General features: G+C 40.9%; 1 protein-coding gene across 1 annotated transcript; it reads right to left on the bottom strand.

The window, feature by feature from the left end:
* Positions 1 to 7,130: 7,130 nt before the first annotated feature.
* On the bottom strand, positions 7,131 to 10,680 carry il1b (interleukin 1, beta). The gene is made up of 6 exons (XM_070851069.1): positions 10,561 to 10,680; positions 10,108 to 10,159; positions 9,432 to 9,615; positions 9,124 to 9,303; positions 8,149 to 8,279; positions 7,131 to 7,337 (listed from the first exon to the last, which is right to left on the bottom strand). The coding sequence occupies exons 1-6, from the start codon at positions 10,593 to 10,595 to the stop codon at positions 7,131 to 7,133; spliced, it is 789 nt and encodes a 262-aa protein (XP_070707170.1). The 5' UTR covers positions 10,596 to 10,680.
* Between the last annotated feature and the right edge of the window lie 5,515 nt (positions 10,681 to 16,195).

Here is a 16,195-nt window from a genome sequence, read left to right as displayed (position 1 = left end):
GTGATCACCCTCAGCACTTTCTGCTAAACACTTTCACTGTGCGCACGCAGAAGTCTGCCCTGAAATAGTAGAAGGCGGTCGGCAGAGCTGTCGGTACCTTCTTCTCACATCTGCCAACCACAGATTTGGTGCACAGTCCAGTTCACAAATTATTTGGGTCTATTTTGTAAGCGTTCACACATTAGCATTTGTGTGTGTGTGTGTGTGTGTGTGCTACACTGTTGCACCAGGCCTTGTGACATTCGCCATAAAAATTTAGCCTGACGTTGCCAAAACTCTCAATGTTTCAAGGGGCGCAGACCAAAATGCCACCGGACGCTGTTGGATAGCAGCGAAACGTGTGACGTAGTGCTGAGCGAAGTATTTATTCTTTTTTTTTAGAGAAAATATACCGTTAAGTTTGTTTAATACTGATGTGATGATCAGATTCAGCAGAATGTTCTTGGTCTCCATCTTGGTCGTTCAGGAAAATGGCTCGACGGCGTTATAAAATATTGATATTGTGATAACTTTCATCATTTTATTCTTCTATTCTTTTATAGATCCTTTATGAAAGAGTGCAAGAGTTTACATAATAACAATAATTATAACAATGAAATGACAAAATTTAAAAGAAGAAAATATTGTTTTTTACTTTTTTTTGTACGGTCATTATCACAAAACGACAACAGGGTGATGCAGGGGCAAAAAAATTAGATTTTTTTGGATTTAGAAATGATTTTATCGCTTCCATTATAAAAACTGCGTCCACAGCTTCTATAACCCATCGTTATACAGAAATAACCGACTGCAGAATGCCGTAATCAGAATCAATAACTCAACAAAGCTGTGAAATAATGTTTATTAATGTGCACTGTCAGTTCTACAGTGGAGAATGTCACATTAAATGGAAAAACCACCAATTCAATGTAAGTTTAACACTCAAGTAAATGACTGTAGTTATTATCCACCTCTGCAAATGTCTCACCTCATAATCAGTCAGTTATAAAAACAGTTTCAGACGTTCAAAGTGCTAAATTATAATCCAGGCTATAATTGTAGCTCCACTTAAGCCCCAAACAAACAAGATACCCATAATTAGCATTAACATTTCCTCCATCAGAGCCAGCAGATATTCCTCCACACGTCCACATGCACTGTGAATGTGTTCATCTCCGAGCAGGAACGCTCGGCGTCCCCGGTGACCTCCCATCACCACTTTCATCCCGCTCTCACCTCCCGGGGCAGCGCGGCAGTAATGTGTGCAGGCACGCACATGTGAGCAGCACACTACACACTAATGCAGCCTGTGAGCAATGTAATACCTCGCAGGCTGTGTGCCAAATCAAGCCGGGATTATACCACATGCTCCCAGCAGTCCATTACTATCCTGCAAGGATCAGTCAGCACCAACCCCACTGACTTCTATAAATATGAGCATGTATGTGTCAGAGGTGGAAGTATTCAGATCCTTGACTGTGGTAAAAGTAATAATACATCAATATATGAGAGAGACGATCAGCACTGATGTATTTATACAGTATGATTTGTATTTTACAATAAAGATGTATTTAAAAAATGTGATTTTAAAGCTACCAATATAATTTAGAATGAATGAATGGAAGTATAAAGATCCTCTAGTTGTGTAAAAGTAATAACACATCAATGTAAATGTATGTACAAGTTTTTTTTCCCATAGAAATAAACATATTAGTAATATTAGTAACATGAAAATAGCATATGAATAATGTTTTGCCATCATGTAAGACAGCATGCTATGATATATTTTTAAAAAAATGTGATTATAAGTTACAAATATGATTTAGAATAAGCACAAATTATAGATTTTCCTGGGTTTGAATGTTGTCGGAAACAATTCGGACAACTCAGCAAACAATAACAGAGGTTTAGTGGTTTTTTAAAAGATTTAAATGTTTAAACTTTACACATTATACCTTTATAAGTTATTTACCAGCAGTTACGTCACTATAAACTCACAGTTTGGTACCAAAGACTATCAGGGATATTATGGGAATTAAAATATCAAGATTATGAAATGATATGAAGATAAGAACGACGATAAAACAGCGATAAATGCTAAAATTTCAGCATTCAAGTGGTCACGCTGTGAGAACACTGTTGCTAGGCGGTGTTGCTAGGCAGTGTTGCTAGGCAGCGCATCCAGAAGTCACTGAGGTTAACGCTTTAGCTAGCTAGCGAGCGAGCAGGTAACGTTAGGCTAGTGCAGGAGATGTGAGGGATTATGAACATTTTCCTCAGACAGAAAATTAAAATGACGATGTATTAATTTACCATTATCCACAGAATAATTCACTTTGTGGCCTCAACTTGTGTTTCCAGGAACTTTCCACTTCCGAAACACCACAAAAGAGGGAACGACGACCCCATTCGAAGGCACCGAAATCCCACAAAGTATCACAAGATGACTAGAAACCAGTGAAGTATTCGTTAAAACTACCAATACAGCAAAGAAACAATACTGCACTGCACTGAGCATGTTGCTTAATCAAAGTACACACAGTATCACCCAAAATAAAAGTATTTCATGCAGAAAAATGGGATCATCATCATCTGATTTCTACCAATCGTGTATCATAGGAGCAGTTTACTGTCGTCCCCCTGAAATGCAGCGAGGGAGAAGAATAAAGTAGCATGAAAATTAAATGTTTCAGTACCTCACAACTGTACTGGAGTTAGTGCACTGTGTGTGTGTGTGTGTGTGTGTGTGTGTGTGTGTGTGTGTGTGTGTGTGTGTGTCTACTGTACATCCACAGCCCAGTTACTTCCATCATCAGGTTGCAGAAGCCCTGCGTGTCTGAATCTGTATCTGCAGACAGGAGCGAGAGAGAATCTGGAGAGGAAGATGGAGGGGAAGTGACAAAAGGAGAGAGAGAGAGAGAGAGAGAGAGAGAGAGAGAGAGAGAGAGGAGGGGTGTGAAGAGGAAGAAAAGGAGGAAGAGGGGAGGGAGAGGAGGGAGGGAGGGGAGGGGAGGAACCCATGTTTGTGGGAAAGCGGAGAAACAGGGACAGCGGCGGGGAGGGATCCTACGTTAGCAAGAGGAAGCATGATCCTGCTGTGAAGCCGGGCTGCCGCGGCTATATTTAGCTTCTGTTGCCATGTGCCGGGAATGTGCATGGCAGAGGGAGACACACACACACACACACACACACACACACACACACAATGGGATCACCAGTGGTCATGCACTCCTGCACATGTGAGTGTGTGTGCAGTTTCAGTGGATGTGATTTTTAAGTTTTTCTCCTGATTTCAGACATGAGATCACCTGTTTCCTTCCCTCTGAGGTGATGTTTACATGCACACACACACACACACACACACACACACACACACACACACACACACACACACACACACACACACACACACACACACACACACACACACACACACACACACACACACACACACACCTCCTTTTGCTCTCACACACACAGACACGTGATTTTCTTTTTTGCATCTTAGGCAATGACTGAAACTGGAGGAAGGGGTTGTGAGGATTTTTTGTGTGAGCTGCAGCATCTATAAATCACTCCGTTGAGAATAAAGCCCGCAGACGGCCTGCATCCTCCCAGATTAAACTCTACGTGTGTGTGTGTGTGTGTGTGTGTGTGTGTGTGAGAGAGAGAGCAGAAGACGACAGCTCATGTGCTTCCACATGTATTTCCTCCTCAGCTCTTGACCTCTCCGCTTTGCCTCCTCAAAGTTAAATGCACATCAGTGTATAATCTGCTTTTACGCAGCCACGACGTGGCCACAGAGCCACAGAGCCACAGAGCCACGGAGCCACGGAGCCTCAGCATCCCTCGCTGCTGTGCAGTCAGTCAAGAAGCAGCCCAAGGTGTCGCCATGCAAACCCGCGCAGGCTGAACCAATGAGAGGAAGTCGGCCTGCTCTGAGCTGCCTCTGATTGGCTGAGTTTCCATAAGTCTGTTATTGTTAAGTGTGAGGACAGACTGACATTTAATTTGGTGAGCGCTGGGAAACTCAGATTTGCAGGCGGTTGTGCATGTGTGTCGGGTGTGTGGACAATAAATAGGGCACGTCATGTATATTATAGATAGATAAATAGATAGATAGATTATTAAAACAGGCGTGAATACAAAATATACAACAACCAAGCAACAGTTCAGCATTTTGGGAAATATTTGATATAAGAGTTAGTTGAGAAGATAAAAAATGAAGTGATGCATTTTCCCTTTAATCTGACAGCCCGTTATCACCACGGACAAACAAAACAACATGATCAAACTCATGATTCTGCAACAGCAAAATCATTTGAAATCTCATCTGGTGTGAGGCCAGAGAGAGAGAGAGAGAGAGAGAGAGAGAGGGAGAGAGAGAGAGATGCCTATTAAAGGGATAGTTCAAATGATTTGTGGGGAGGTTAGATGTGGTGTTACGCTATATTTGGAATATTTTCACCGCTAAACAGCCGACGGGGAACTGAAGTCGTTCTCTCAGTGTTTTCTCTCGCTTCAAAGGCACCAGACTCCATTGACAAAAACAGTGATTTTAGCTCACAGAGCACTGGAGGTGCTGGTCTGTCGCTGCCTCAGTCGGTTATTCTGTGACTTCAGTGTTTTAAATGAATAGTTCGGATCAGAAGTAACGTGTTAGCACACTTTGACGACATTAGAACCTCAAACAACCCACCTCCAAAAAGCCCAAACTGTCCCTTTAAGGGCAAACCACCACCCCCCCCCCACACCGCTGCCGATTCAGCACCATGGACAGGGCCCCCGCCACTGAACTCACAGCTGCAGGGAGGGGGTCTATTTTTGGAGCATGGGTGTTTATTTCCGGCCTAAATGGCCGTCAGACACATGAGTTTTCATCACAGTGGGACATTTTTCACACAAATGGACAAACAAATAAAGGTAGCTTAGCTTAGCTTAGCTTAGCTTAGCATAAAGACTGGAAACAGAGGGAAACAGCTAGCCTGGTTTCAGAATCCGCCTCCCAGCGCCTCTAAAGCTGGATTTGTTATTTCTGTACCTGCAGAGGCTTTGAGCATTAAACTCTGTCGTAAATGAAAGTCGTTGTGCCTCAGACAGAGCCAGCTGTTTGCCTTTGTCTGATCTTTATGCTAAACTAAGCTAAAATAAACTGCCAGCACTTTTCTGAAGTCGTTAATCCCAGCAAATACGGGTTATTAATATAAGATCGGAGCAGTTTAATTCCAGGGCAGCTTCCTCCTTGCTGTCCACCGAAGACTGGGATCAGTATGTTATTAATCTGATATTCCCATAAGATTAATCGACATCTAAATCCTGGAGTTTATACGGCAACTGTGCAAACTGTGTTTGACCTCGCAGAGCAACAGGCTGCTTTGTTTTTTTGGCCGCTGCTGTGAACTTCATGCACCAGGGCTGGAAAAAACCCATCAACAACAACAAAAAAAACCAACGTAGCTGTTTTTATTTGCAGATTATTCTCCTGAAAAGACGCTACCGCTGTTATTTTTGTACGAATCTATGTGTTTCTACTTTTCTTTTAAAATGCAAATGCAGCCGTTGTGCGCTACAGTTTTATTAGCTAAGTTAGCCTGTTAGCGGGATACTGCAGCAAATTAAACAAGTTTTTTACTTTTTACTCGTTCAAATAAAGAGGTTTTTTTTTTGCTGTAAAGCTCTAAAGTGTGCAAAATTTCTATTAATCTTTTAATATCAATAAAATTGTTTTGTTTTTCTTTCTCAAAATTGAAGCGCAGGTTGTCCGGGAACAGAATAGTGCACTTGATTTGTACTAAAATGGTACTGGACATTATTTAAAAGTGTATATAAAGCATGATAATAGTAATGCACTGTAAGCATACTTACTGTAGTATTAATCTCAGTACTATAACGGTATATATAGTACTGTTATACTACAGAGTACAGCAGTACTGTACTGAGACTCTACATTATAGTTTAATAACATTATACTTAAAGTATGTGGCTTTATATTGTTGTAGAACTTTGCTGTAAATACACTTTTTATTAATGTAAAGCTTTAAAAATACTAAATACAGCGCAAAAGTACATTTACAACACACTGTTGATGTGATACAATTGTGTTGCAAGTGTGTTTCGAATTCTCACAAATCCTAATTTTCACATTTACATCACTTGGAGTACATTAAAGTACAGTGTGGTATTAGTACTTTTACTTAAGGATCTGAAAAAGTCAAAGTTATGAGATAAAATGTCAATATCATAAGAAAAAGAGTAAAGATTATAAGCTAAAAATGTCAACATTATAAGATATAAAGTCAAAATCATAAGAGACGAGTCTAAATTATGACATGAAAAGTTTAAATTATGAGATAAAAGTCTGAGTAAAAGCTGATTTTAGGATATTTGAGTCAAAATTTGGATCATAAATCAAAAATATGTACTTAAAAAGTCAAAAAAATAATAACAAATGATTGAAGTATCATTGAAGTACAATATTTGTTCACATTACAGAAAAGAACTCTAGACATGTGATATTCACGTTGTGTGCACAACTCATGTAAAAAATAAAAAAAACAACATAAAAATGTAGTTTTTTCACAGAAACAGGGACATTTAGCCCATTACACTTTTAAAACTTGTAACGTTTTACACACTCATTTCTTGATTTCACTGTTACAAGAAAGCATATTTGTGATCACAGACAACAGAAAAATGAAGTTAACGCTAATAGCTTTTAAAGGAATATCCTGTTACAACTTTCTTTAATAAAGTAGATCAATTTACTACATATTAAGCATTTTGTCAGCGAGTAAAGAATTGATATAAAGATCTTTTTTAAAACTAAGAGATAAAAAGTGAAAATGAAGAGTTATAAAGTGAATATTATGAATTATAAAGTGAATATTATGAATTATAAAGTGAAAATGAAGAGTTATAAAGTGAAAATTAAGTGATAAAAAGTAAAACTTATTGGATATAAATGAAAATTGGAATATACACGTCTAAATTGTGAGTTACAAAGTCAAAATTCAAAGTCAAAAGTGGGTTACATGAATTAATATTTGTCGTCCCACCACCCACAGAGGGCGCTCGCTCCATCTAGTGGTGAGACAGAACAAAGGTAAAACAAAAAGCATAATTCTGTTCAAGCTTAACTTCAGCTGTGCTCTCTAGTTCATTTTGAAGTTCATGTATCTGCAAGCGTCCTGCTCACACATCTCCACGGGCTGTTTGTCTGTCTGAGACGTGCTGATGAACCAGCCGGGACAGTTGACCGACTGAAACGTGGTCATGGAGCACAGGGTGTTCCTGTAGAAGAGGAAACGGGCCATGCTTCCCCCATGGCTGATGCTCGTTAAATCCCCCACGGAGCATTCCTGCCACAGGAAAGACAAAGAGAAATGTGTCTCATGGTAATTCTGCAGGTGAAAAAGCTGAAAAGTTACTACCTTTACGTCGAGTGAGTCAAAATGGTACGATGCAAGTCTAATTTATGAGGTACAAAGTGAAAATTATGAGATAAAAAGTGAAAATTATGAGATAAAAGTGAAAATTATGGGATAAGAAGTCAAAATTACAAGATAAAAAGTGAAAATTACGAGATAAAAAGTGAAAATTATGAGATAATAGTGAAATTTATGAGATAAAAAGTGAAAATTACGAGATAAAAAATCAAAATTATGAGATAAAAGTGAAAATTATGAGATAAAAAGTGAAAACTATAAGATACAGGGTACAAAAGGTACAAAGATACAAAGTCGAAATTAAGTGTTGAAAATTGAAAAATGAGATAAGACACTGAAATTATAGGATAAAAAGTTGCACTTAAAAAGTTAATTATAAGATTAAAAACTCTAAATTATAAGACTCAGGTCTACATTACACAAAGTTGATGTTTGGATATTCAAGTCAAAATCAAAAGTGACATCATGAAATTTAGCTTAGCTTAGCTTAGCACAAAGAAATAGTGCTGCTTTAAAAACCTGTTGGTGTTAAACTTCAGTCTTTCTACAGATTAAACAAACAAAACATGACATGCTAACTGTGCTTGGTAGGTTTAGTTACCTTTAGACAGAGCTAGCTAAGCTATGCTAAGCTAGGCTAAGCAGCCGCTAGCTCTAGTCTAGCTAAACACATGAACCGCACACTAGATGTGTAAGCAGCATTTAAACGTGATGTTCTGCTCACCTCCAGGCTCAACATCGGCTGGTCGCTTTGCCTGGAGCAGGAAAAGTACAGGCTGCTATTGACGATGGAGATCATGACAGCCTGGCATCCGTCAGAGGAGCCCGTGCTGTACTTGGACATCTGAAAATTCCCTGGAAATAACAGAGAACGTGATGTGATTGAAGCCACTACAGTGTGGTATTGGAGGAAGCTTTAATTTAAGGAAAAGCTCTCTGCAAACACACCAGACTCCATTCACAAAACCAGGGATTTTAGCTCACAGAACACAGGAGGAGTTGGTACTCTAGTTACTGTGACTTTGGTGTCTTAACACGTTAGTCTGGATCAAAACTCACTCTTCAAAACACCAACGTCGCACAATAACGCAAACAAACTAACCAACCAAGGCAGCAGTGGATCAGCAACTCCCGTGTTCTGTGAGGTAAAAAGAGTTTGAAGAGAGCGATAATCCTTTTTGTTTAACCACAAACATCGCTTCCTTAAAAGTCACCAGACTCCATTGACAAAACCAGTGATTTTACCTCACGATAACAGAGGTTCCTGGTGTATCGCTGCTTCAGTTGCTTAGTTTATTTGCGTTATCGTGTGTCACACAAATCTTGTGTTGGATCTGAACTAACCCTTTAAAAACACCAAAGTCACAGAACAACACAAACAACACAAACTGTTCAACGCAGCGCTGCACCATCAACTAACGTGTTCTATGAGGCATAAATGCTGTTTTTCTAAGTAGAGTCTGGTGGAGTCTCTTTTTAACTCCATACTGATTTCTTTATGCAACTCACAAAGCAAAAAATGTTGAAAATCATCAAATGAATCAACATTTAACAAGTCGCTGTATTCTATAAACTTATAAATCCCTCTGAAATGTAGTGTAATGTGGTGTAAAAGTAGCTCTATTATCCTTTATTAGGCTATTATCCTTGAGTACATGTGTTTGTGCTTTGTTTTTGTTTTTTTACCACATTCTCTAACCTCTGTGCTCAGTTTGTCCTCCTTTCAGAAGGAATGCCCTCAGCTGCAGCTTTGCCGGGTCGTAGATGATGTCTTTGTCATCATCGTCACACAATGTGCACAGTTTCATGCTGTTGACACGCTGAAATGGGGGTTTCCCATTTGTTTGGGGGGGGTTCCCAGTCGTCTCGACGTGCCTCTCTGTAAAAAAAAAGAAAAAAGAAAAAGTGGAGTCACCATCACAGAAAACACTAATAAATAAAACAAACTTGAATTATAAAAACTATTTCTCCTGGCCTCCTCACGCCAAACATCTAGTCGCCACCCACCCTCCACCAGGACGTCCAAGATGGTGCTGCAGAACTCTTGGTCGCTGAGCTGCCTCCTGTTGAGGAGCTTTTTCACCTTGTTCACCGACAGCAGCAGCGAGGCCACGCAGCTCATGGTGTTAGGGTTGTGGGAAACCAGCATGTCGAGACCGTCGTCGAGTCTGAGGATCTCCTGCTGAACATCCTGCAGAAACCACACAAGAGCACCTTGTTTACCAAACTCTTCTTCGAGCACAACCCCCCCCCACCACCCCCCAGCTCTCTAATGTGAATACTTGGCTTATGAACTTATGAACCAGGACCTTCAGTATTTGGATCAAGTAGCTCCTAAAAGCTAAAACCTATCAGATTAAATACTCTGCAGCTGTTAATTCACTGTGTATCACAAGTGTTGGATCACTCAGATTGAGGTCAAGGCAAAAGAAATATGGATTTATGCACTAACAGTGAGAGAGCTGCTTGTTTTCTCGACTAATCGATGAGTTGTTGGGTCCGTCAAATGTCAGAAAATGACGAAAAAGTTCGACCAGCGTTGCCTAAAGCGCAACATGACGTCCTTCAAATGGTCTTTTTTTATTTGCAACACCAACGATTTTCAGTTTACAGCCACAGGGGAGCAAAGAAAGCAGAAAATATTCACATTGAAGAGGCTGAAATCAGAGAATTTTCATCTTACCATCATGTCAAAGCAGCAGGATTGAAACCCCGACTCATTTATTTCAGGTGGGCTGAAAGACCAAAGAGATAAATGTCAAATAAACCACTTTAAATGCTCCTAACAGTTACAAAGGACACTCAAACCACCCATCACTCTTGAGTTTGGTCGTGCTTAATAAGTAAAATTGAGAGATGCTCTAAGTGAGAAGCGAAACACGACGCGTGGACGGGTCGTTCCCTTTTTCAGTCAGTAGGTCAGTCAGTCGTTCCCTTTTTCAGAATATAAAACCAGATTTTCAGCTCCCAGCCGCCCATGAGGACATCACGTCTGAACTGAAATCACACATTTTTATACTTTTCACATGCAATCTTCTCATTTCCAACAGTCGGAGGAGTGAAGAAAACATTTAGAGTAACTCATTTAGAAATAATACGACATTAGGTCCAAACTAATCATTGCAGATTTTCTTACCACTCAAGACCCTGAGACAGATCCAAGTCGCCCATTGTAGAAGATTAAATCTGACCAGTGAGTGAGGTGACTTCTTCTCTGGGACTGATTTCACACAGGCATCCAGTTGATAGCCTCGTGCCAGACTGACTGAGCGTTTCCACCTGAGCGGCTTCTTCTTCAGCTTTCTCAGCTTCCTCGTTGTGGTGTGACGTGTGGAAGCCACAAAGTTTGAAAACACACCCTCCACTCAACGGCAGCCATTTCTGGATGGTGAAGATTATGCAAAACATAAAAGCTGTTGTGGGAATTCAGAAATCTTTAGAGGGTAACTTTGGTGTTATTATATTTTGAGTTCAAAATGACTCGTAGGTCCAGTAGATCACCTCAGTCAACAGGCTGCAACGGGATCCTTTGGAGCAACTCAAATCATCACAGATACACCATGTCGTATAGAAAGTCTGAATTCAGCTGTCAGGTAGATCTACCTGGAGCTGCTCAGGAGTCCAACCACTGAATTAAGAAGCAACATACTGAAAGTAGTGGACGAATTAACCGTAAACAAAGAGGAACAAACAAAAATGATAAAATCTTAGAAACAAAAATACGTCCAGAATAAAAAGCAAACCTATCAAACCAGTTAAAGAACCAGACTTTTTAAAGAGGAGTTTCTTAAACCTGAATTTGTACATATTTTGGTCCAGTGGATCACCTCAATGGCTGCAACGTGATCCTTTGGGACAACTGCACCTGATCACAGTAGGTCCACTAAAAGAGCTTGTTTGATCCACTGACAGGCTCAGAGTGTTATTCTAAGTGTGTGACAGCATCATGGAAAGGATCCCTACAGAGAGAGACCTGGAAGATCCTTTTGGTTTAACCACAAACAGCCGTTATATCGCTCTCTGCACACACACCAGACTACATTCACTAAAACAGGGATTTTACCTCACAGAATACAGGAGTTGGTACTCTAGTTGCTGCGACTTTGCTGTTTTAACACATTAGTTTGGATCAGAACTCACTCTCCAAAACACCAAAGTTGCAGAATAATACAAAGAAACTAACCAATCAAGGCAGCAGTAGACCAGCAACTCCCTTGTTCTGTGAGGTAAAATTACTATTTTTGTCAATGGAGTCTGGTGTGTTTGATGAGAGCGATCTTACAGGTCTGTCTTAGTGTCTTAGTGTCTGATGGAAAGAGTCCCTACATAGATAGACCTGTAATTTTTTAGCATAATTCTTTTCCACTGGCCTTTCATGGCATTCACAACCCACAAACACATCGGGGAATTTCTGTGTAATTTCCAAGAAAGAAAGACAGCCGAGAAAATACTACTGATATTTACTGCTTACATATCATGCCCAACAGCAAACCCACCACTTGTGTTCCTGTGGCAGGAAGTCATAGTGGTGGTCACGCAGCACAGACAATGCACAAAATCACTTTTTTTTTTTTGATGACGTTTGAATTGTGCCATGAAACACACACGACGTTCCGCGAAATCAGGCCGACTGGCTCGGTTTCTCCTTTTAAATGTCACTTAAAAACACATTTTCTTCTGTTTTTTTATTTTTATTTTATGGTGTTTTAGTGCTTCCTTTAGTGATCTCTCTTCTACTTGTGTACACAGGCCTTTGGTATTGATGCAGATCTCCTTGTTAAATCAATAAAACCTTTTTTTACATTTTCCCTCACTTGTTATTTTACTGGTGATTTCCTGTGTTTTACGTCTTTTTTTTTTTAAAGTAATCTTTACTAATATTGTTGCTGATTTTGTCCTTCGACCACAAATGAAAAAAAGTCTCAAAAAGTGAGAGGCACTATGAGGCTGGACCGGGGGGGGAGTTTCTGTGGTTTCTGCGAGTGACCTATTTTCACTTACAGTCATTTGAAACTCATCTAATCTGTCGGTGGCGACTCATAAGCAAGACGACCTCTCAAATGTCAGCAGGGCGTCTGAAACAACAAAAGTTGTGTGTGTTCATGTCGGTTCGTGTTTAGGCTGCTTTTATTCTTTGGCTTTTAACTCAGTATGAAATATTTTATTCTCCTCACTGTCCTGCTGTTTCTAATCGTTGTTTCCAAACTGTTCATCTTATTGTGTTTCTACTGTCTTCTTATTTAGTGCTAGTTTAAAGCAGATCCTGTCTTTTAACCCCCAAACTTTATTTACAACAAATAGATCAGCTGCATGTCGAGGCTGAATCCAGATTTTAAAGTAATAATCTCAAAGATTTTCATTTGAGGGAGCGGCCTGGTCAATAACATAACATTTAGAAAATCTAGAGGAGCCGCACGATTGAATCATTTTTACAGCTGCAAATAGCCAGACGGCCCAATCCTGCCTGAGCCCAAGAGTGAATCACTTCATTTGTAAACTTATATCATTTGGTTTTGTTTCGTTATTATCAGTTTGGTTAGGTTTAGGAAAAGATCACAGTTTGGGTTAAAGTAATAAGTCAAATACAAATATAAAAGACAAGACATCTTCTTTCCAACAAACTCCCGGGTGCAAAAACCGTTGAAACACTTCATCACACCATCATTTCACCCCCGTTCGAGTGGAAGTTAGCCGGCTCTGCTAGCTCTGCTAGCTCTGTAGAGCCCACAGAGCATGCTCAGGGTGTTTCCTCCAGGTCATTTGTTTGCAGCAGGAAGCAGCTTTTGGGCTTCAACTTTCATACAAATGAACAGAGCCCCATCTCTGAGGCTGAACCAGTGGCCCCCAGGTGAAACCCCTTGTGTTTGCAGTATTACTAAACCGCTGCTGGTGGCGGCACATTTGGGAAAAATCCCCTCCCAAAATGTTTCCATCACCCAGCAGGGCAGGCTGAGGGGGTGTACCACTTCCCCACATCTCTGTTACTACGACTGAAGGAAGAAAGCGAAGGTCGACAGCCGCAGATGATGAAACTTCTCTCTGAACAATATGCAGTCACGAGCCTGTTAAACCACTTCTAACCTCAAATGCAATTATGGAAATTAAAGAAGAGAAGGTGAGGCCGAGGCTGAGTGTCCCCACCACCACCACCACCACCACCACCACCGCTGGTCAGCACAAAATGATTGGTGTCCAGCATCATGGAAAGGATCCCTACAGAGAGAGACCTGGAAGATCCTTTTGGTTTAACCACAAACAGCCGTTATATCGCTCTCTGCACACACACCAGACTACATTCACAAACACAGCGATTTTACCTCACAGAATACAGGAGTTGGTACTCTAGTTGCTGCGACTTTGCTGTGTTAACACATTAGTTTGGATCAGAACTCACTCTCCAAAACACCAAAGTTGCAGAATAATACAAAGAAACTAACCAATCAAGGCAGCAGTAGACCAGCAACTCCCTTGTTCTGTGAGGTAAAATTACTATTTTTGTCAATGGAGTCTGGTGTGTTTGATGAGAGCGATCTTACAGGTCTGTCTTAGTGTCTTAGTGTCTGATGGAAAGAGTCCCTACATAGATAGACCTGTAATTTTTTAGCATAATTCTTTTCCACTGACCTTTCATGGCATTCACAACCCACAAACACTTAGAGGAATTTCTGTGTAATTTCCAAGAAAGAAAGACAGCCGAGAAAATACTACTGATATTTACTGCTTACATATCATGCCCAACAGCAAACCCACCACTTGTGTTCCTGTGGCAGGAAGTCATAGTGGTGGTCACGCAGCACAGACAATGCACAAAATCACTTTTTTTTTTTTGATGACGTTTGAATTGTGCCATGAAACACACACGACGTTCCGCGAAATCAGGCCGACTGGCTCAGTTTCTCCTTTTAAATGTCACTTAAAAACACATTTTCTTCTGTTTTTTTATTTTTATTTTATGGTGTTTTAGTGCTTCCTTTAGTGATCTCTCTTCTACTTGTGTACACAGGCCTTTGGTATTGATGCAGATCTCCTTGTTAAATCAATAAAACCTTTTTTTAAATCTATATATTATGTGAAATCGTTGATTCCTTTAGTACAAAGAGGTTTTATAAGCGGGATAATGTACCGTGAGCGGCCCCCTTCCTGATGATTCCTTGAATAACGACCAGCTCGACCGGCAGGACTTTTGCCCAATCCTGCCTAAATCACTTAATTTGTAAACTTATGTCATTTGGTTTTGTTTCGTTATTATCAGTTTGGTTAGGTTTAGGAAAAGATCACAGTTTGGGTTAAAGTAATAAGTCAAATACAAATATAAAAGACAAGACATCTTCTTTCCAACAAACTCCCGGGTGCAAAAACCATTGAAACACTTCATCACACCATCATTTCACCCCCGTTCGAGTGGAAGTTAGCCGGCTCTGCTAGCTCTGCTAGCTCTGTAGAGCCCACAGAGCATGCTCAGGGTGTTTCCTCCAGGTCATTTGTTTGCAGCAGGAAGCAGCTTTTGGGCTTCATGTGCCACTGAGCAACTTTCATACAAATGAACAGAGCCCCGTCTCTGAGGCTGAACCAGTGGCCCCCAGGTGAAACCCCTTGTGTTTGCAGTATTACTAAACCGCTGCTGGTGGCGGCACATTTGGGAAAAATCCCCTCCCAAAATGTTTCCATCACCCAGCAGGGCAGGCTGAGGGGGTGTACCACTTCCCCACATCTCTGTTACTACGACTGAAGGAAGAAAGCGAAGGTCGACAGCCGCAGATGATGAAACTTCTTTCTGAACAATATGCAGTCACGAGCCTGTTAAACCACTTCTAACCTCAAATGCAATTATCGAAATTAAAGAAGAGAAGGTGAGGCCGAGGCCGAGTGTCCCCACCACCACCACCACCACCACCGCTGGTCAGCACAAAATGATTGGTGTGGAGCAAACGCTAAGAGGAACTGAGAGTTCAACCCTCAGATTACGGTCCATACGATCCTTTAACGGTGGCCAGAGCGTTACCAGTGCATGTGCAGTTGTGGTGCTGTGGTTTCACTTCTGGGCTTGTTGTTTGTGAAAGTACCTGAACGTGTCTGTGCTCATTAGAGAAAGGGGTCACTCGTAGCTTAACTGTTGCTTTCTGCTCTCAGAGTGACGTTTTTCCAGCTACAGCTGGCGGCAGCTTTCAGAGAAAAACCTCAGACGCAGCTAGAGGCCAGCTGGTGATCACAGCGGAGCATTTAGCAGCTGAGGAGCGCTGCACTACATTATACTATATCCTGTACTGACAGGTGTTTGAAACCAGTACAAACCTCAAACCTACACCTAACTGGGACTGAAAACTGATAACTGAAATATGTAGTGAAATGAGTTTGCAAATAAATTAATGTAAAGTACGATTGCTCAGCAAACAGTCACATTAGTCTGACTGTGTGGCCGCAGCAGGCTGCACACATACACAAGTGTTGGCTGGATACAATTTAGGATGAATGTGATTCATTATCTGATCCGATCTTTTCTGATTTAATCAACCTGGACGGAGAAAAGTTTGGTCTCCTTTTGAACAGGATCATCTGCAGATTAATTAATCCCGTAGCCAACATCTTCTGATCTACCAGCGTTCGGTACGATACGAGACGGATGATATCTTCTACCGTCGCTGCCATGTCGACCGTAGGGGAAACCGGGGTTGGTTGGAGGTCAGCGGACCCCTTTGAAAATGGCTCTGCTGGTGTTTCCCTCCCCAACATGCAGCCTGACTCTGGAGCCTTATTTACCCCCCTTGGTGACC

Source organism: Pempheris klunzingeri, chromosome 19 (assembly GCF_042242105.1).
Source record: "Pempheris klunzingeri isolate RE-2024b chromosome 19, fPemKlu1.hap1, whole genome shotgun sequence".
Classification (NCBI taxonomy): Eukaryota; Metazoa; Chordata; class Actinopteri; order Acropomatiformes; family Pempheridae; genus Pempheris; species Pempheris klunzingeri.
This window is presented reverse-complemented; position numbering and strand designations above follow the sequence as displayed.